Below are 21,453 nucleotides of genomic sequence, written 5' to 3'. Positions count from 1 at the left end.
CCTGTTAGGTTTCTTAGGATAGTTTTAGACATCTCGTCTCGTTTGATGAGTTTTATTGGTTAACCATGTAGCCTATCAGCGAGGCCTCCCTCTCGTCTTTTGCGATGGAGGGGTATTTGTTAATCTTAGCTTGGGGGTCGTCTCGGAGACGGTTACCCTTAGTTAAAAAGAAGAACTAGATTTCACGGGGAAAGCATAATGTCATTTGATTTCATAACTTAGGCATCAAGCCATATGGATTGATTACAAAAAATTGGGTATCAACGCCCTTTTACATAGGTTCCCTCCCGGAGAGGTGATTATTGGGATGTGAACACAGTCACGGAGGAGAGTACAACTGGATATCACAAAAAATATTGCCAGCAAGCTCTTTGCATCTTCTCTTTTCCTTTCCCCTTAGGTAGGGGCCTTCTTGGCATAATATTTCCTGAGTTGCATAGCATTCCACGTGCGGGGCACTTCTTCTCTCGTGTTGTATGCCAACTTATATGATCCTTTATCCCCCGCCCAAATGACTTGATATGGCCCTTCCCATCGGGGTTCTAATTTCCCCTGTCTCTCTTGTCGGCTTGCCTCGTTTTCCCGTAACACTAGATCACCCACCTTGAACTTGACTTCCCACACCCTTGATGTGTAGTATTTTTCCATTGCTTTTTTGTAATCGACCTCTCCTCGGGATGCTGCTTCCCTCCTTTCTTCAGAGAAATTCAAATTTAACCTAAGATCGTTTTCGTTCTCTTGTTCAGTTAGACGCATCTGATGCGTGGGAACATTGATCTCCACTGGAATCATCGCTTCGGTGCCGTAGGTCAAGCTAAAAGGTGTTTCCCCGTGACTGACCTTTGGCATGGTTCGGTGGGCCTACAAAACATGTGGCAATTCTTCAACCCACGATCCCCGTTCCCAACCTAGGCGACTGGCAATCCCTTCCACTATGCTTCGGTTGGCCCGTTCTACTTGCTCGTTTTCCTGGGGATGTGCTACTGACGTGAAGACCTGTCACACCCCTATCTTAGGCCTAGGAGTATGATTCATAGTTGGTACCACATTTGTAATTAAATAAGAGTTGCGGGTTAATGCGGAAGACTTTAATAAACATGTAGATTTAAAGTTAAAATATTTACATTACAAAAGACAAGACATAAGTCTCGTTTGGTTTTACTTGTTTATATGTTTTACAAAACACCATATTTATTAGTTTAAACAAAATTATCCGAGCCAACGGATTCTTGAGCTCTTCGTCTTTCAAGCTCTAGTCTTGATTACCTGCAAAATATTATAAAATACGTCAGCAACGAATGCTGGTGAATATGCTGACGCTAAAACATTTACTTTAGTTATTTACCCCTCGAGACCACGTAAGTCTCGGCCCATCTTGGCTTAGGAATAATCAAGTTAAAACAAACATCATTATAAACTCGAGTCTCTACACTAGGTCACCCCAGCAAAACACCGCAGCGTTTCGACATACTTAGGTACCATAAATATACACAAGGTCATTCTCACTCGAACATACTTTGGTTCGGCCCATCTTGGCTGGAGGTCGTGACCAGGCGTTGTGTGATATGCCCACCGCATACCACATATGTAAGGATCCAGACAAACGTATACTACAGCCTGAGGGCAAGGCTCATACTCTTATTTACAATATTTTTAGAGACACGTAGCCTCATGTAAAGTTGTACACATAACACATTTGCTTTGTTTGAAAACAAGTTTATAAAAGTGGGGCGTATTCACCTTTTGATAAGGATCGGTTTCCAACACCGTCCGTGAGTTCTTCTCTTGCTATCTCGCACCTATAGTAGGAGTATAACTTTTGTTAGTCGGATACACGATCCGGCTTAAGACCTTTAGTCTTATTTATCTCGATGAACCTTTAGTTCATATTCTCTTTTTACTTTAAAACCTTTAGTTTTAATATTAATTTATAAACCTTTAGTTTATTCTTAAAACCCGACGTTTCTTCTTCTTTAGAAACGTATTCTTTTCTTTATTATTTAAGAATACTCATTATTCTTAAATAATATATTTTATAACAAAGATTAATCATATTCATATCTATACTCACATATATGTTTTCATTTTTCTTTTCTTTATTTTCTTTGTTATATGTTTCTTTGTTTATTGAGAATAACTTCGACTTGGGTATTAAGCCTTTATAATATTTTATTATATTTTGGTCGGGCATCATGCCTACCTTTGTTGGCTTAGAAATACCCTAGTCACTTGGGCAGCACTTCGACGCCAATTGCTCTTTTCTACTCTTGGCACGCTTCTCGATACACCAACACTTCTTGGCACACACTTCGAGATGATTGTCGGGATGTTGGGATAACACTTCTTTCTTGTTTGGGATATCGTCGGGGAATGACACAAATATCGAGGTTTCGGGGCACTTTTAGGAAGGTGTATCAATGGCACGCTTTTCGAGGTTTAGAAAGAGAGTAGTGAGAGAGTAATGTGTGTAATTTAAGGTGTGGGTTGTGAGAACCCGTGGCCCTCCTATTTATAGCCAAATTTGGATCCCATCTGTAGGTTCCCAGCCGGATCTACACGAGATATCGCGTTCTACGTAGGTGCGGAATCCCTACGTAAGACGTTACGAGTATAGAAAACAATACGAGCTAACACACGATACGATAACCAAACACACGTTGTATTCCAACCGTAAACACGTGATACAATGACCACTGAATACAAAACTCTCTGACTCGAATACACAAACTCTTAATCTATCTCGAATAAGCCGTAACAAACATCTTATATAGACACGACAACTTCGCCTGGTATGTTCAGGCTAAGTTGTCCCTAACTTCGCTTGTCTAACAAGTTCGCCCATATAAGCGAACTTGTTAGTAACTTCGCTTACATACAAAACTCAAATCTAACTAACACGATTACAGACACTCGACACTGAACTACTGACATCATGCACCAACAGACTCCCCCTTGGCAGTAGCTTCATCTCTTTAGCTTCAAACACGTGTCTTGTAATCTTCAATCTTCTATCTTCAAGCATGCACTCCTTCTCGAACACAAACCGAGACAACTCTTTGATATTTCCTCGCTTCGTCTTTCCAAGCAGGAATATAAAATATCTTCTTGTCATTCAACACCTGCAAATCAGCTTGCGATAAGTTTACCAAGTGCATCGGATCGTACACTCTAAGAACCTCTTGTTCATCTTCGTCTTCCATCACTGCCTCAGCTGTCTCACAATCTACAAACCACCACTTCAGGTCTTTAAGCACATCCTTGGGCATTAGCTTCATCGGTACTTCTTTCAAACACCGGATCGATTTATACTTCATAATCATCCAAGGCTTTCCATCAGCTCTCAAACCTCTATCCTTGTCTTCAACAAGCTTTCCCTTTTGTGGCTTCAACAGCTCAAATTTCTTCTCTTTTATACTCTCTTTCCACACAATTTTCCCTATGACTCTAGCCATATTATCGTCACTTCTGTTTATCAATCCCAATCTGGCTAAGTCTTTCACTTCACATTCTGGCAGTGTATTCAACGATCTTAACATCCTTCTAAAGTGCTGAATACCGTCATACCTTTTAATCACGAAGAGCCTCAACTGCTCATCATATATCCAGCAAATAATCCCTTTCTTCGCTTCAGCATAGCCTTTAATGTTGTAACTCTTCTTAAACATTGTAGGGACCGCCGGTTTCTTCGTTTTGACGAACCACTGAGCATAGCCTTCCTTCCACCTAGGCTGCTCTTCCCATTCAGACTCATCATTCCCAATCTGTTGACTCATATCTACGTTCTCGACTTGCGGTATCTCATGCTCCACATTCTCCTCTACTATCTCGCCCTCTTCTATCTCTGTATCAATCACAATATCTTCACCAATCTTCTCTATCACATCACTCGGTAGTACATCGTCATCACCAACCAAAACATCATCCATCTCCTCTACATCCACCACCACCACATCATCACCACCAGCTGCAGATGTCGACTCCCCCTGAGTGTTGGAAGTTCCAAGAGCTTGATCAGTTCTTGGCAACTCACCACCTGCATCTTTCAATGCATTGGGATCATCGTCTCTATCATTTCGTCTCTTGGTCCTCAACTCGTCGCCTTTACAGCTCGTCTCCCCCTGAGATGCCAAGAACTCCTTGAAAGCATCTATGATTTTTCCATGTTGTACCAGCAGGGACGACTGCATCTGATTCTCTGTAACTAGGCGCTGAATAGCCTGGGTCTGGATAAGATTAATCCTTGACTGCTCTGCCACGACCCGTTCCAGTGCTGCTATTCGTTCTGAGTCTGATAGGGTTGCATCGAAATCGAACCTCATATGCGATAAATCTTGAGTGTACTGAGGAGGGATTTCCGATGTCACCGGGACCTCAGAAGTAGAGATAGACGTAACCGCAGGTGGTATCGTCACCGATAGCCCTGCAGTGGCCACAACAGTCGACTCTATAAATTGTGCCACGACCTCCGATGGAGTAACGGTCGGAGGCGGCAATGAAACGATCTCAGGAGTCGAAAGTTGGAAAGTAGTGGGTGGGAGGCCAAATGTAGACGAGGTAGCCACCACGGGAACAACCGTAGCGCTTGGCCTCGTGACCTGTAGTGATGAGGGAACCATTGCCATACCGGATAGTGCTGGTGGAGTGAAACGTACCACCCTAGAGCTCTCACCGGCTCCTGATCCTGCACCTATCCGTTCCCTTCTTGACCTCCGGATCAACTGTTGAACCTCTTCCTCATAATCAGACTCGCTATCATCAACAGTTCTCTTTCTTTTCCCATGTAGTCTTTCTCGAGTTACCATTATCCTTCTCGCCTCTGCCACTTCATCATCAGAATCTGAGCCAGCCACCGTTGTAGCTGCCCTAGTAACATTCACAGTCGAAGTACGTTCAACCGGAACCTGAACGTTCTCCTCTGGATCCACCCGATCCATATCAAAGAAGCCTTGACCACCAAATTCTGCATCAAGGTCCACGTTCTCCTCCGGTGACACAGCAGGAGCAGCAGGTATAGCTTGAGGTGCTCCTGCCTGTTGTGGTGCCGGGTCCCTAAACTCGTCCCCTCGTGCAGGCACATACCCCGGGTTGATCAAGTACCCAAAGAGTGGAGTATGCCGAGGACGGAGCTCAGGTTTGCTCCTCGCACTGGAGGATCTACATTGGGCGAAGATCCGTTTGTTCACACTCTCAACGTATCGGATCGGACGGCGCTGAGGAAGCGTTGGAGCAACATGATTCAAGATCATTTGCAGGAATCTTGGATACATGATGAATCGCTCACGCGCCATCGCTCTTCTTTGACGATCAATCTCATAAAAGACCATCTGACTAAAGCTGAATCGCTTGTTGTAAGTCAGAGCAGTCATCGCTGACTGCATGGTCGCGCCCATGCCATCAGTGCCCGCCTTTCTCCCTGACATGCAAACGATCATAACATGCATGAGAAAGCGCCACTGGTTAAGTAAAAAGCCTTTCCTCCTCTGCGTATCCCCCAAGGGACCAGAGTATCCCATCCTCAAAAACGCTCCATCACGGAAAGGAGCTACAAACACTGTTGGGTCATCCCTTGTTTCATTCCCAAATCGTAAAGCCGCCCGGATTTGTTCAGAAGAGAACTGAACAATCTGATTGTTGACTGTTGCGCGCATCACCGGGGGCTCGACCCTACAATCGTATTCCACGGTCTGCCAAAAATCCTCAATATTGGGTTAGGATATTGGAAGAGTTGTTGTAATTGCGTGGAATATCCTCGAGCGTAAAAGAAATGTGATGATTTCGCGGAAATCATCAACTCCGCTCGCCTCCGGGTCTAATGTTATGTACATGTTGTGACCCGGGAAGAACTGTCTCTGGTGATCACCTCCGTCATCACCGCCTGCACCACCTGCTCCAGCAACAGCAGCCATATCTGCAACAAACAGGTTAAGTTAGATAAACGTCAAAGCGAATCACAAGTTCGCTTGTTACCATGAGCGAAGTTGTGATTAATTCTGTATAGGCGAAGTTAAAGGTGAGGTGAAGTTGGGAAACAACTTCGCTTCAACTTGAACTTCGTCTGATAATAGTTAAGTAAAATGGTCCAGGCGAAGTTACGGATAACTTCGCCTATTCACAACATCGCCTCATAAACTGTTTCAAAATCAATAATCAGGCGAAGTTAAACCTCAGACGAAGTTACGGATAACTTCGCCTAAACTGTAACTTCGCCGAATTTGAATCGGCAACAGTTAGAGATTTTGAACGACGTGTAGATGATGATTTCGGTGATCGAGGACTCCGAAATACATGATTTTATGAAGTTTTAGACGTTCAAGTAGTTTACTATCACGTAAAAACAAGTTTGAAATCGGGTGTTTAAGGTTTCGAAAGACGAGGTCGAGAATCGAGTCGAAACGACCGATGATTAACCTCAATAGACAATGATAATATGATAATCGAACCCTACACACCTTGAATTTGATTTGAATCGAAGTAAGGTTAAACAGATAATTGAGATCGATAACTTCGCTAAAGTTTCAGAGAGTATAAGTTCGCTGAGATTTTGAATTATGAAACTGTTTGACCTTTAATTCCTTTATATAGGGTCAAAGTTAGTATAGGCGAAGTTATCGACAACTTTGCCTATTCTAGGCGAAGTTATAAACAAGTTCGCCTGTATTTACAAAACAAACCCCTATACTTTTAACAATTTTCAATAAAGTTTTAAAAACATCCTTTAAAGCGTTAAATGATACGATCAAGACCAAGTAACCAGGTATAAAATCAACCAATTATAAAAGTAACAAAAATTTGAAAAATTTAAGTACACTGGATCAAATTTCAGTCTCGACAGGGACTACCATGTTTTAGAAAAGATCCGAACAGGAATCATACTAATTTCGTGACTGTCACACAGATCCGTGTTTAGCTGTATTATGACATAGAGAAACAGGTTGTAAGCAGGTAATCTACTTAAAATGGTTTTCATCGTTTCTGTGATACGAGTTAGGTTCAATTAAGCTCAAAACTTAAGTGGGCAGCAACTCAAAGATTATGATGCCTCCTATCTATTCTCAAGGCGTATTTGGCTTTCCCCAAGTCACCCCGAATTGACCTCAACCCGTAGAGTCTGATTAAGTAGTAATTACTCTTCGATCTTAGACTCTGTTTCCCGTTCACCTTCTTGTGTCTTGATTGATAATCATTATCATTATGAACTCTAGAAATTTTTTTTTTTATAATCTAACATGTATATACACAACTTCAAGTAGAAAATAACTGCAAGTCCCGAATCTGGATCACTGCAGCGTCTTGACACGCTATCTTCACGGGAATCAGAACACCCACGGGCTCGTGTATGACTGGGTAATCGCTTTTCTGCCTATCATTCGGAAAGATATGTATGAAGACATGCTCAACTCTTAAGGAGTTTCCACATAAAATCGAGTAGATTTAGTTAGTATCACTTCTACTTTTACGCACCATAAAAAGCTACCATGACATACAATGACTGTTCTAAAGTCTTTTAGGCCTAGTAATTTCACTAGTTAAGCACACACAATCAGTATATCTATCACTTTCCAAGGTTAGATCAATTTTCTATTAAACATAGTAAAGGTACTTCTTACGAAGTAGCAGACTTGAAAATTAATTTCATCTCCCGAAAAGGAAAAATTTTAACATCAATCGCCCCGACCAACTCAAAGTCATCGGGGAAACGGCTATCCCGAAGATCCAATGGATCAGCTGGACCGACCACATACTAGTATTTGTCCTTCTAACTAAGTATGATCGACTAATTTTCAGCGAAAGAATGAAAACACATCATAAACCGCCCCGGTCACTTTCAGTCATCTGGTTAATGGCTATCCTCATATTCTACAAGTAGAAATGAGGACCAAACATATCCGAAGATATGTCCTTCAAACTAAGGCAACCGACATAATTCTAAGCGATAGTGATTTTTTTTTTTTTTTTTTTTAACACAAACATATGACATGGTTACTCGGGATTGATCATCCCATTCAGCTGAACAAGGTTTTGAAATCTAGTTTTGTCAAACGCTTTCGTGAACTAGTCAGCGAAATTATCTAACGTGTCAACCTTTTCGAGCTCAATCAGTTTCTTCTCAGCACAATCCCGTATAAAATGATGACGTATGTCAATATGTTTAGTTTTACTGTGCTTCACGGGATTGTTAGTTACTGAGATAGCAGCAGTGTTATCAATGCAAATAGGAGTAAGTGAGAAATTCAGACCATAATCGCGCAACTGTTGTTGAATCCAAAGAACCTGGGAGCAGCAGTTGGATGCTGCCATGTATTCTGCTTCACAGGTTGAAATTGCGACTGAGGTCTGCTTCTTGCATTGCCACGACACTAGTCTGCCACCAAGAAACTGACAACCACCAGTTGTAGACTTCCGACTCTGATTGCACCCTCCATAATCAGAATCTGTGTAAGCGACTAGCTCCAAGTCTCCTCCTCTCGAGTACCACAACCCCAGCTTTGGCTTGCCTTTGAGATACCGCAGTATCCTCTTCGCCCCCTTCAAATGAGATTCTTTTGGGTTTGCCTGAAAGCGTGCACAAAGACAAACAGCAAACATTATATCAGGCCTAGAAGCTGTTAAGTACATTAAAGAACCTATTATAGCCCGATATTGGGTTGGGTCCACGTCTGCATCGTTGTCTGAATCAACACCCAATTTATGATTGACGCAGACTGGAGTATCATATGGAGTGCTGTCCTCCATCTTGAAGCGTTTGAGAACATCATGGACATACTTCGTCTGATGAATGAACATCCCGTCTTTCCTCTGATCAACCTGCAATCCTAAAAGGAAAGTTAGTTCACCCATAGCACTCATTTCAAATCTCTTCTTCATGACGGCCTCAAACTCCTGACACATGGAGACTTTTGATGCAGCAAAAATAATGTCGTCCACGTAGACTTGCACCAGCAGAAAGTCGCTACCCTTTCTTTTGAAGAACAATGTGCTATCAATTTTACCTCTTTCAAACTCATTCTCAAGCAAGTAATCTGATAAGGTTGAATACCAGGCACGAGGTGCCTGATGTAGTCCATACAGCGCTTTACTTAGCTTGTACACGTGATCGGGAAAGTCAGGGTCAGGAAAACCCGGAGGTTGCTCAACATACACAACCTCGTCGACTTTACCGTTTAGGAACGCACTCTTCACATCCAACTTAAAGACCTTCATCACCTTATGAGCAGCAAATGCCAAAAACAGCCGAATGGCTTCCAATCTTGCCACAGGAGCAAACACCTCATTGTAATCAATCCCCTCTTGTTGATTAAAGCCTTTAACAACCAGCCTCGCCTTGTTCCTGATAACAATCCCTTTCTCATCTCTCTTACATTTGAAGACCCATTTCGTGCCTATCGCATGCACATTTCTTGGTTTTGCAACCAAGTTCCATACTTCCATTTTCTTGAACTGAGCTAACTCTTCTTGCATGGCTTCGACCCACGAGCTGTCCTTAAGAGCCATTTGATAGTTCTTTGGTTCAATCTGGCTGATAAAGCAGGTGTACAAGCACTCGTTGATTATGCCTGATTCTTTAATGCTTGTGTAAACACAGGTGTGCTCATTCAAGCTTTGTCTTGTTTGTACACCGGAGGACAGATCACCTATCACGTTCTCCAAAGGATGATCTTTGTGAATTCTCGTAGTCGGAACCGAACTGACATTCAGATTATCTTCCAAGTTCGAAGATAGCTCATCAATGGGTGATTGATGTTGAGAGTGAAACGGATTGATGAATTCTTCTTCAGTAGAGGCAGCAGGGGTATTGACAGCATTTGACGAGGAAGGCTGACACCCATCATACTGTGGTCGTTGCACCAAAGTGTCTTCCTCATCGCATATCATCTTCGTAGCAATTCTTTCCTCAACTTCTGCAAAATCCAGATAAGGTATGTTAAAAGATTTAAAAAGTCTATCATAGTCGAAAACCCCAGCGGGTCCCGAGCTTGGTTTTGGTGATTTGTAACTTGTGATATCAGTGTTACACACCACCTCAACCTTGCTGTTCGATGTATTAAAGACCCGTCTGTTGGGAGTCCCAACAACGTATCCGACTAAGATTCCTTTGTCGGCTACTTCACCTAATTTAGAATTGGTCTTTAATATCGAACATGGGGACCCGAATGGTTCAAGACCACTCAAGTTTGGCTTTCTCCCATACATAAGTTCATAACAGGTTTTATTTAATCTTTTGACAGTTAACACTCTATTAAGGATATAACAGGCTGTTGAAACAGCTTCAGCCCAGAACACCACGGGAAGTTTCGAATCAGCCAGCATGGTTCTGGCTCCTTCAATTAAGGTTCTGTTCTTCCTCTCAGCCACTCCATTTTGTTGCGGTGTATACGGTGCGCTGTATTGGTGTTCTATCCCCTTCTGTAAGCAGAAGATCTCCATCTCATAGTTCTTGAACTCAGTTCCATTGTCACTCCTGATGAATTTAACCCGTTTCCCCATGATATTCTCAACCTTGGTAATCAAATTCTTTACCATCTGCACTGTTTCATCCTTTGACTTCAGGAAATATACCCAGGAATATCGAGAGAAATCATCAGTGATCACCAAGCAGTAAGACGTTCCTCCTAGACTTCTTACATTCACGGGACCGAAGAGATCCATGTGAAGTAATTCTAGGGTACTAACAATTGAATTGACCTTCTTGGTGAGATGGGATTTCTTGTGTTGCTTCCCCTTTTTGCATGATAAACATTTGTCTTCAAAGTTGAAATTCTTCAAGGGAACACCCAGCACAAGCCCATTTTTGACAAGGTAGTTCATTTTCCGAAGATGAATGTGCCCCATTCTCCTATGCCACAACTCGGACTCCGATTCAGTCGCTTTTGACAGAAGACACGATTCTTCTGTGGCCATCTCAGTCGATCTCATATCCATGATATACGTATTCTTCACTCTTGGAGCCATCATAACAATCCAATCTTCTGGTATCTTAAAACCAGGATACAACACAATCGCTTCATTCTTTGTAAAATGTACGGTGTAGTCTTTGTCACAAATCTGCGAAACACTCAGCAGATTGTGCTTCAGTTCTTCAACAAAATTTAGTTTCTCCAAAGTCATCTTTCCATTCGACACCGTCCCTATTCCTGTAATTCTTCCACCGCTCTCTCCTGCGAAACTCACTCTTCCTCCTTGAACAGGTTTTAAGTCATGTAACAATTTCTTGTTACCCGTCATATGCCGGGAACAGCCGCTATCCACAACCCATTGATTGTTGGCAGCCCTGTTCAACTGTTCCTGCACGATTAAAGCAGATGATTAAAATCTGGGGACCAAAGACCGATTGGTCTTGGGTCGATACATTCCGTACCTTGGCTGTCCAAAGTTAGTATCATAATAATTTCTGTGAGTCCTAACAGGATACCTTCTTATGGATTGACTATGAGGCCATCCAAACCTTCGTGAATTAAAAGAATTATTACTTAAGGTTTGGTTGTTAGCAGTGAAAAACTGAGATCTATTTCTTTGAAAACCTGGATTAGTCCATTTTCTGAAATTTGATGGGTTTTCATTTTTACCATTATATTGATTACCGTTAGTTCTTTTCTCAGATTTTGAAGTCCTCACACCTCTGAATTTCTACTTCAGAGGGCAATCAGCAACAAGGTGTCCTATTTGATTACATCTAAAACAACTCCTGTGTTCAATTTTCTTATCAATAGTTGTCTTAGATGTTGAGGCTGTATTACTGCCCGTTTGTCTCACATATGGTGGGACATACGGGTTTAGTGGAGACTTCTTTTCAGGTGTTTTATTTTTCTCTCCATTTTTCGGTAACACTTCCTCTTGTTTTGTCTCACACGACTCAGAGGACTTGTCTGAGTTAGATGAGACATGACTCGGAGCAGAAATCTTAACACTTGCAACAGGCTTACTAACTTCTGGTTCTTTAGTAGCAACTTGAACTGGAACTGTCTGACCATAGTCAACATCAACAGATTTCTGATTACTAGGGTCATAAGTGTAATTATGATTGAAAGGTGGTGGAACTTCATGATAACAAATTCCTCCCCTTTTTGGGGAACCTTGATCACTAACTAGGTGATCAAGTATAGCGGAAGAATTTCTGAATTGCTCCAGTTTCCTGTTAAGTTCCACCACTTTTACCTGGTGATCAGCTATCTGTTTTTCCCTTTCAGCTATTAGTTTGGTTTTCTCTTCTAGAGCCTTATAGCTAAGATCAATCACTTGAATTTTTTCAGCAAGCTTTGCTTTAAGACTTTTAATATCTTTCTCACTAGCTTTAATTTTTACTTTGTAATTATTTTCTCTAGCTTTAGTGAAATGATGATCTTCTTTTAAAGTTTTAAATTGCGCATCCAAACTAGCAAACTGATCAGTTATAGTTGTCAGTTGTTCAGACAGATGTTCACACTTAGTACAAGGGAGTTCGGTACATACCTCGGAGAGCTGGTCTGCTACATCTGCCATGTAAGCCTCATTTTCGCCAGTTCCTTTCTCACTATAAGCAGTTTCGATTTTTGCCAAATTGGCCTATTCAAATACTTCTTCAACATGCAGATTCCAGTTATACTCCTCATTCTGTCTGGAAATCATGGCTCTATAGTCATTACCACTACCACTTTGCTGTGTAGATCTGTTTTGACTGCGTTCTACACGTTCATTTTTGCATTCTTTTGCAAAGTGGCCATTCTGCTGACAGTTGTAACAGCGTACCTTCGACTTATCAAACCCTGGCCTCTCTCCGACAAACTTCCTGCCAGTCTTCTTCATGAGCCTCTTCACCCTTCTGACAATCATAGCCATCTGCCACTGCAGATCCATCTCCTCCAGATCATCAGCATCTATCTGATCATAGTCTTCATCCAAAATTGCAGGATCAACAATCTTACCCTGAATGTAGTTCTCATACGAAGCAATAAAGGATGCATAGAGAGCAAACTGCTGTTCAGCAGATTTAACACTCATGGGCATCTTTGAGTAGTTGTTGTTTGACACACTTGGGGAAAAACTACTCTTGGTCGCTTGAGGTTGAGAAGCATTTGATCCTCCAGCTACAAAGCACATATCACCGTTCATGTTGAGAGATACATGTCCTTCATGTGTTGAGCTCGCGCCTGACTCTCCCTTAGAGTAATAAGCAGATGATTCAGTTTTCGAACTTGATCCAGAGTTAACCTTTGCACCATACATACCCGGATCTTGAACTTGATCGGTAGGTGTCTCCTTTCGTACCATGTTCAGTTCAAACGTTCTTAGCTTGTTAACTGCTGTCTCCAGGTCATAGTCAGCAAAGTCTTTGTCTTCTCTCATCAACACAGTATACATCTCCCATTTCGGTGGGAGAGCATCAAGAAGCTTTTCAACAATCTCATCTTCTTTGTAAGCAATTGAATAGTTGCTGAGTTCAGTCATCAGATGATAATATCTAGTGATGATATCATCAAGTGATTCATTCTTCAGATACTTGAAGACCGAGAATTGGGTTTTTAGAAGTTTAATTTTCGAGGCACGAATTCCCACATTGCCCTCAAACCGGTTCTCAAGTGCTTCCCAAAGCTCTCTTGCAGTTTTATACTTTCGGAAGGTGTGAAGTATCTCTTGTGGAAGAGCCATTGTAATTGCTGCATGAGCTTTGCTTTCTGGCTCATACATTTTCTTTTCCTCTTCTTCCATCTCTTTGTATTTCTTGATCTGATCACGACCTTCATACTCAGCAGTAGGTGGAATGTAGCCATCTTGTATGCACACCCTCATCTTGGCATCTTGATACTTGACATATTGTTCAAAACGATCTTTCCACGCTACATAATCAGTTTTCTTAAGCATCTTAGGTGCCTTTGTAGCCGAACCTGCTTCTACTTCCATCTTTACCAGTTCGGTAATGTTTATCGAAGACATCTTTTTCTAAACTCAAAGAAATCCGAAAATAAAAAAAAAATATTTTCAAACAGCACTGTAGGCGAAGTTGTGGATAACTTCGCGTGAATTTGTAACTTCGCTCACTTTCTTAAAATCGCCGGATTGGCGAAGTTGAGAATAACTTCGCTTAAGTTGAGCGAACTTGGGAGGTAGGCGAAGTTGTGGGTAACTTCGCTTGAGGTAAGCGAACTTGAAGAGATAGGCGAAGTTGTGGATAACTTCGCTTAACCTTATATCTTCGCTGAAACCCTACGAACAGTGACGGCAACTTCGCCTGATGAACACGAACTTTCTGCAGATTAGATTTCTGGGTTTTTCGAGGTTTGTGAAGGTGTTATGGGTTGTTTAAGATTGTAGGAGGAGAGTATAGCCCAAAAACTCAGAAAACTCGTCCCGCGAATAGTCGAACGGAACAATTTCTATACCCGCGTGATAATCCCGAACCACACAATTGAGCAAATGCTCTGATACCAATTGTAGGTTCCCAGCCGGATCTACACGAGATATCGCGTTCTACGTAGGTGCGGAATCCCTACGTAAGACGTTACGAGTATAGAAAACAATACGAGCTAACACACGATACGATAACCAAACACACGTTGTATTCCAACCGTAAACACGTGATACAATGACCACTGAATACAAAACTCTCTGACTCGAATACACAAACTCTAAATCTATCTCGAATAAGCCGTAACAAACATCTTATATAGACACGACAACTTCGCCTGGTATGTTCATGCGAAGTTGTCCCTAACTTCGCTTGTCTAACAAGTTCGCCCATATAAGCGAACTTGTTAGTAACTTCGCTTACATACAAAACTCAAATCTAACTAACACGATTACAGACACTCGACACTGAACTACTGACATCATGCACCAACACCATCGCGGTACGCGATGGGTCCCTTGGCTTAGCCTGTCGCGTACCGTGACATAGGCTTGGCCAATCACCACTAGACCTGCCACGTGGTGACACGTGGCAGGCGTCACGCCACGTGGCGAACGTGTTGCCACGTGGTGACACGTGGCGGCAGACGTTACCACCGTGTGCCACGTGGCACACGTGTCACTGCGTGTCAGACACCCCATCGCGTGACGCGATGGGACTTTCTTCTTGATCCATCGCGTAGCGCTATGGGTCAGGAAATTCAGAATTTACATTTTGTCCGTGGAGTTTAGAAATTGACGGATTTGGTCCCTTGACTTTTGAAACTTGACATTTATGGCCCGAAATTTACGTGATGTTACATCCTCCCCACCTTGAAATAAATCTCGTCCTCGAGATTGCTTCACGAAAACAAGTGGGGGTATTTCTTTCTCATTTCGGACTCGAGTTCCCATGTATACTCAGGTCCTCTTCGGGAATCCCATTTTACTTTCACAATTTTCAAGGTTCGTCTTTTAAGTTTCTTAAATTTTGAATCTTCGATTTGAATTGGACGTTCTACAAATCTCAAGTTCTCGTTAATTTCAACATCTTTTAACGGCATTGCTAAAGATTCGTCAGAAACACTTTCGTAGATTTGAGATGTGGAATACGTCGTGTATTCCTTGCATTTCCTTGGGTAGTCGCAAATGGTATGCGACGGTACCAATTCGTTCGAGTACCTCGAAGGGTCCAACGAATCGAGGACTTAGTTTGCCTTTCTTACCGAATCGAACTACGCCTTTCCATGGCGAGCCTTTCAAAAGTACTTTGTCACCAACATTGAACTCTAATGGCTTACGATGGACATCGGCGTAACTGTTTTGGCGATCACGTGCCGTCTTAAGTCGTTCTCGGATTTGAATAACTTTGTCGGTGGTTTCTTGAACTACTTCGGGTCCAGACAACTGATTGTCTCCGGTTTCAGACCAGCACACAGGCGTCCTACATTTTCGACCATATAACGCCTCAAATGGTGCGGCTTGAATACTCGTGTGATAACCATTGTTATACAAGAATTCCATTAGGGGTAAGTGGTCATCCCAACTTTCACCTAAGTCTATCACACATGCGCGGAGCATATCTTCCAACGTTTGAATTGTTCTTTCGCTTTGCCCATCAGTTTGTGGATGATAAGCGGTGCTAAGGTTAAGCTTTGTGCTGAGTGCTTATTGAAAGATTTTCCAAAAGTGAGACATGAAACGACTGTCTCGATCGGAGATTATTGATAGCGGTACTCTATGCAAAGCAACAATGTTATTCATATATATACGCGCTAATCTATCCATTGAGTACGACTCATTGATAGGTATGAAATGTGTGGACTTTGTTAAACGGTCCACAATTACCCATGTAGCATTATGTTGTCGAGTCGTTTTTCGGGAGTTTGGTAATGAAATCCATAGTGATTAACTCCCACTTCCACAAGGGAAGTTCGGGTTGCTGGAGCAGTCCCGAAGGCCTTTGATGTTCAGCCTTGACTTTAAACGAGTAAGACATTTCGCAACATGCGAAGCGACATCTCTTTTCATTCCATTCCACCAATAGTTTGATTTGAGGTTTTGATACATTTTGTCGCTTCCGGGATGCATCGTGTATTTGGATTTATGTGCTTCGTTCATAATCTTCTCACGTAAATTTCCAATGATTGGTACCCAAATCCGGTTTCCCATTCTAAGAATATCATCGTCACCTTTGACTAACGATTCAATGGTGTCATTACGTTTCTCATCGGAGATTTGGTTTTCGTTGATTGCTTGAGTTTGAGTGGATTTGATTTGATCAATAAGATCGATTTGAAGTTCTAGCCTTAACGCTCGTACTCTTTTTGGTTTTTCGTGCTCTTTACGACTTAAGGCGTCAGCCACTACGTTGGCTTTACCTTCATGATAGACAATTTCGCAGTCATTGTCGTGTAGAGTTTTCATCCAACATCGTTGGCGCATGTTAAGCTCTTTTTGATCGAATATGTGTTTTAAGCTCTTGTGATCGGTGTACACGATAAATCTTACTCCATAGAGATAGTGCCTCCATATCTTAAGTGCAAAGATTATGGCGCCTAACACTAGATCGTGTGTCGTAAAGTTCTTTTCGTGCACTTTGAGTTGACGAGAGGCGTAAGCGATTACTTTCTTTCATTGCATCAATACACATCCCAAACCGGAATGAGACGCATCACAAAAGACAACGAAATCTTCAATACCTTCTGGCAAAGCCAGTATAGGACCTTGGGTAAGCTTCTGTTTAAGTATATCGAACGCCTCTTGTTGCTTTGTTCCCCATTCATATTTGATGTTCTTGCGAGTTAAGGAGGTTAAGGGAACAGTGACTCGGGAAAAGTTTTCGATGAATCTTCGGTAGTAGCCGGCCAATCCCAAGAAACTTCGAATCTGGTTGGCGACTTTGGGATCTCCCACTTAGAGATATCTTCAATATTAGCAGGATCCACTTGAATACCGTTTATATTAATAATGTGACCAAGACATTGTACTTCGTGCAACTAGAACTCGCATTTTGAGAACTTGGCGTACAATTTCTCGGTTTTAAGAATTTCAAGTAAGGTTCGAAGATGGACTTCATGATCAGCCTTGGACTTAGAATAAATAAGTATGTCGTCGATGAAAACGATTACAAATTTATCTAAATAAGGCTTACAGATTCGGTTCATCATGTCCATGAACGCGGCTGGCGCATTAGTAAGTCCGAAGGGCATAACGGTGAACTCGTAATGGTCATACCTTGTCCGAAATGCAGTCTTTGAATGTCTTCGAATTGAACTTTGAGTTGGTGATAGCCGGAACGAAGCTCGATTTTTGAAAAGAAGCTAGCACCTTGAAGTTGGTCGAACAGATCATCGATTCGTGGGAGTGGATAACAATTCTTGATTGTGATTTTGTTGAGAGCTCGGTAGTCGATGCACATATGCATAGATCCATCTTTCTTTTTGACAAATAGTATCGGCGCTCCCCATGGTGATGAACTTAGTCGTATGAAACCCTTCTCAAGAAGTTCGTCCAATTGTTTCTTCAGTTCCTTCATCTTGGTTGGCGCTAGGCGATACGGAGCCTTGGCGATCGGAGTAGTTCCAGGAATCAGATCGATCCTAAATTCTACTTCACGATTGGGAGAAATACCAGGAAGTTCATCAGGGAATACATCGACAAAGTCAGAAACAACGGGAACATATTTGATTTCTTTGGGTTTAGAGTCTTCGATGACGTAGACCATGAATGCTAAGCATCCTTGATTCAAACATTTGTTAGCCCTTATCATGGAGATTAGGCTAACTTGGACAGTGTCTTTATCCCCTTCAATTCGTATGGTACGTTTATCAGGGGTTTGAAGTTCAATAGTCTTGCTATTGCAAAGGATACGAGCATGGTTGTCGGATAACCAATCCATACCCAATACAACATCAAAACCAACAAGAGTCATTGGTAGCAATTGAATATGTAAAATGTAACCAGCTAATAAAATTTTTCCGTTTCCTAGGGCTTCGAAGATTTTAACAATTTTGCCATTAGCGGTCTCGACGCTTGGAGTTTTATTAAGTTTGATTAAAGGTTCGTTTAATAGACTACAAAATTTATAATCTATAAAACTTAAATTGGCTCCTGAATCAAACAAGACTCTAGCATAGGCATTGTTAACAAGGAACGTACCAGTAATGGTTTTCGGCATGGTGGCTGCTTTCTTAGTATCCAAGACAAAGACTCTTGCATTGCGCTTCTTGGGCTCGTTCTTTTGACCGCTACCACCCGCACCACCAGTTGCGGGCTTATTCTTGGGGCAATCAAAGCTAAGATGCCCCATCTCCTTGTAGTTATAGCAGGTCATCTTTTTCTTCCAACAATCGGCCGTGGCGTGGCTGGGTTTGTGACACGATTCACAGAGTCGCGGAGTTAGGTGGCATCTACCCCTATGGTACTTCTTACAAGTTTTTCATTGTGGGATGCCGGGGTTGAATCCAGACCTTCGTTGGTCAACTCCTTTACCCTTGAATTGGGTATTTCCTTCTTTCCTCGAGTCGTGTGTTGTCACGACCTTCTTATCCTCCTCTCTATTGCGAATCATTCGGCCCATTAAGTATCCAGCCAACTCCATTGCAGAGTCAGCGGTTTGTGGCAAGTGTGACCTTACCATGTCACGAATTTCTCGTGGCAGTCCCCAAATATAACGTGTAACTTTGCAGGATTTGGGGGTAACCAGCTGGGGAACTAAACGACAGTATTCGTGGAATTTCGTGTTGTACTCACGGAGGTTCGTTTCAACAACCTTGTGAGCCAAGAATTTGGTTTTAATTTGGTCCGTTTCATGCATTGGACAGAATTTCGACATCAACAACTCTTTAAACTCGTTCCAGGTCAAACCATACATTACCTCCCTTCCTCTACTCATGATTAGTGCGTTCCACCACTCTAGCACTTCGCCTTTGAACATCAGGTCAGAGTATTGGATCTTTTCTTCGTTCGTACACTTGCTCGTAATCACAATTGTCTCCATCTCTTCAAGCCACCTTACGGTATTAATGGCTCCCTAGTCACCGTGAAACTCTTTCGGTCCATAGTACTTAAAATCTTTGAACGAGCAACCACTTATTTTGAGTTTCTTGAATTCTTGCCGAACCCCTCCAGCAGCGTTTGATTCATGTACGCTTTCATCCATACGGGAGGGTCTAGATCGGGGTTTAAAGACAGACTTTCGGGAAGGATTTTCAGATTGCGAATGCTTTGTTTGTCTAGATTGGGATTTAAATTCAGATTCAGCACCTACGGCATCTTTCACTAATTTTTGAATTTGTTTCATGTATTTGTCGGGAATTGGTTCCTCTTGATTATTTTCGGGACCTTTCCCTTTTTCTTGTCGTCTTTCGGCTTCCTTTCGAGAGGCCTCTCGATTATCACTTTGTCTAGACATTCATTTTAATCTTTTATATCTGAAATTTTAACATGTTTTCTTTATTAAACATACATTTTATTTATTTCACATATATATATCACAAAACGATATATATATTATTACAACATTCTTATATATCGTTTATGCGATATATAAGTTCCTATCCTTATCATATGTTACATATAACACACAACTATTTTACACACATAAACTTCATCACTTGAAATATGCCATCATCACCATCTTCTTAGTCTTTCATGTACTTCTTCATAACCCTTGTCAGCTTATTACACTTACGGAGAAGTGTTTCTCCCATCTTCTTCTTCTTTTTCCCTTCCATGACAATCTTTTTCCTCAAATCATCAGTCTCGTGTAAAGCTCGATCCAGATGTTCCTCTTGTGACTTGGGAATATCATTGGGATAGCCATAATGCGGTGGTGGATCTCGGTACCCCATCATCACCACGTCAAAATGGTTTCTTGGATCTGGGTATGGGGAAGTAATCACTTCAGATTGGTAGTTGAAGAAGGTGTCGGCAGCCTCATTCTGCTCTCGTATCTCATTTTCTTGTTCTTCAACTGATGGGATCTCACCTGTGTATAGTGGGAAGTTTGACGATGCTTTACCCTTGAGCTCTTGAAGGAATTGCATGTAGGGATCAACTGAACCATAACTTGGGGTTTGTTGAGAGTATGGTTCTTCCACCGATGTCATCTCTTCATTTGGGTTGTTGGGAAATTCCTTTTCCTCAGGATCTGTTTCCTCCTCCGGTTCTTCTTCCAGTTCTTCTTTAGTTATTGCAGGCACATGAATCTTCTCGTATGGCATTTTCACTCTCATTTTGGGCTTGTGAGATGGTCCCCCTTTGTTGATGTGAGAATTGGCGGAATCCATAGTTGAAGTGCCGATATGCCACCTCCGTTGATGTGAGTGGCATTGCATCCAATCGGATGAAGGAGAATTGGGTTCCTCCTTTACTTGCTTGTTGGCGAGAAAATAGTATGACGGATGCAGATTTGGCAGCACATATGTTGGATCTGAGTAATGTGGTGGAGTCTCCATTGGTTGATATATTGGCACCTCTGATGAGTGATACATTGGTGGGTTGAATGGATGATAACTTGAGTGCCTTGGTGCTTGGTATATTTGATGTGGAGTATTATCTAGATGGTAGATTGGACTTTGTTCGATGCCGGGATTTGGTTTGCTTTGATTATGATCCATATCGGAATTGAAAAATGCTTCGAAGTAATCCTTACTCATGATGTCCTTTGGGAACTTGTAGTATTTCCTTGCTCTTCTTGCTTCACGATCATAATACTCCATTAATTTTTCGTAAGACATCTTTGATGGGTGGTTTAGAATGTAGAGAGGGAAAGAAAGGGTTACTAGTCAATCTTATCTCTATTCAAATAAACAAATAAATATTTCCTATTCTTGGATCGAAGCTTGGGTATTATTTTATGATACCAAATTCGCTAAGATCGATGGCTCTGATACCAACCTGTCACACCCCTATCTTAGGCCTAGGAGTATGATCCATAGTTGGTACCACATTTGTAATTAAATCAGAGTTGCGGGTTAATGCGAAAGACTTTAATAAACATGTGGATTTAAAGTTAAAATATTTACATTACAAAAGACAAGACAAAAGTCTTGTTTGCTTTTACTTGTTTATATGTTTTACAAAACACCA

General features: G+C 41.8%; 1 protein-coding gene across 1 annotated transcript; it reads right to left on the bottom strand.

Annotated features, from left to right (window-relative positions):
- Window positions 1–396: 396 nt before the first annotated feature.
- Window positions 397–849, bottom strand: LOC143559729 (uncharacterized). Its single transcript, XM_077048215.1, has one exon. It carries the CDS (start codon window positions 847–849, stop codon window positions 397–399), a length of 453 nt encoding a protein of 150 aa, XP_076904330.1.
- Window positions 850–21,453: the final 20,604 nt, after the last annotated feature.

This window comes from Bidens hawaiensis, unplaced genomic scaffold (assembly GCF_021521415.1).
Source record: "Bidens hawaiensis isolate Kalapana, Puna unplaced genomic scaffold, B.hawaiensis_p1.1 tig00020028_1, whole genome shotgun sequence".
Taxonomy (NCBI): Eukaryota; Viridiplantae; Streptophyta; class Magnoliopsida; order Asterales; family Asteraceae; genus Bidens; species Bidens hawaiensis.
The sequence above is the reverse complement of the archived record's forward strand: the minus strand, read 5'-3'. Positions and strand labels throughout refer to the sequence as shown.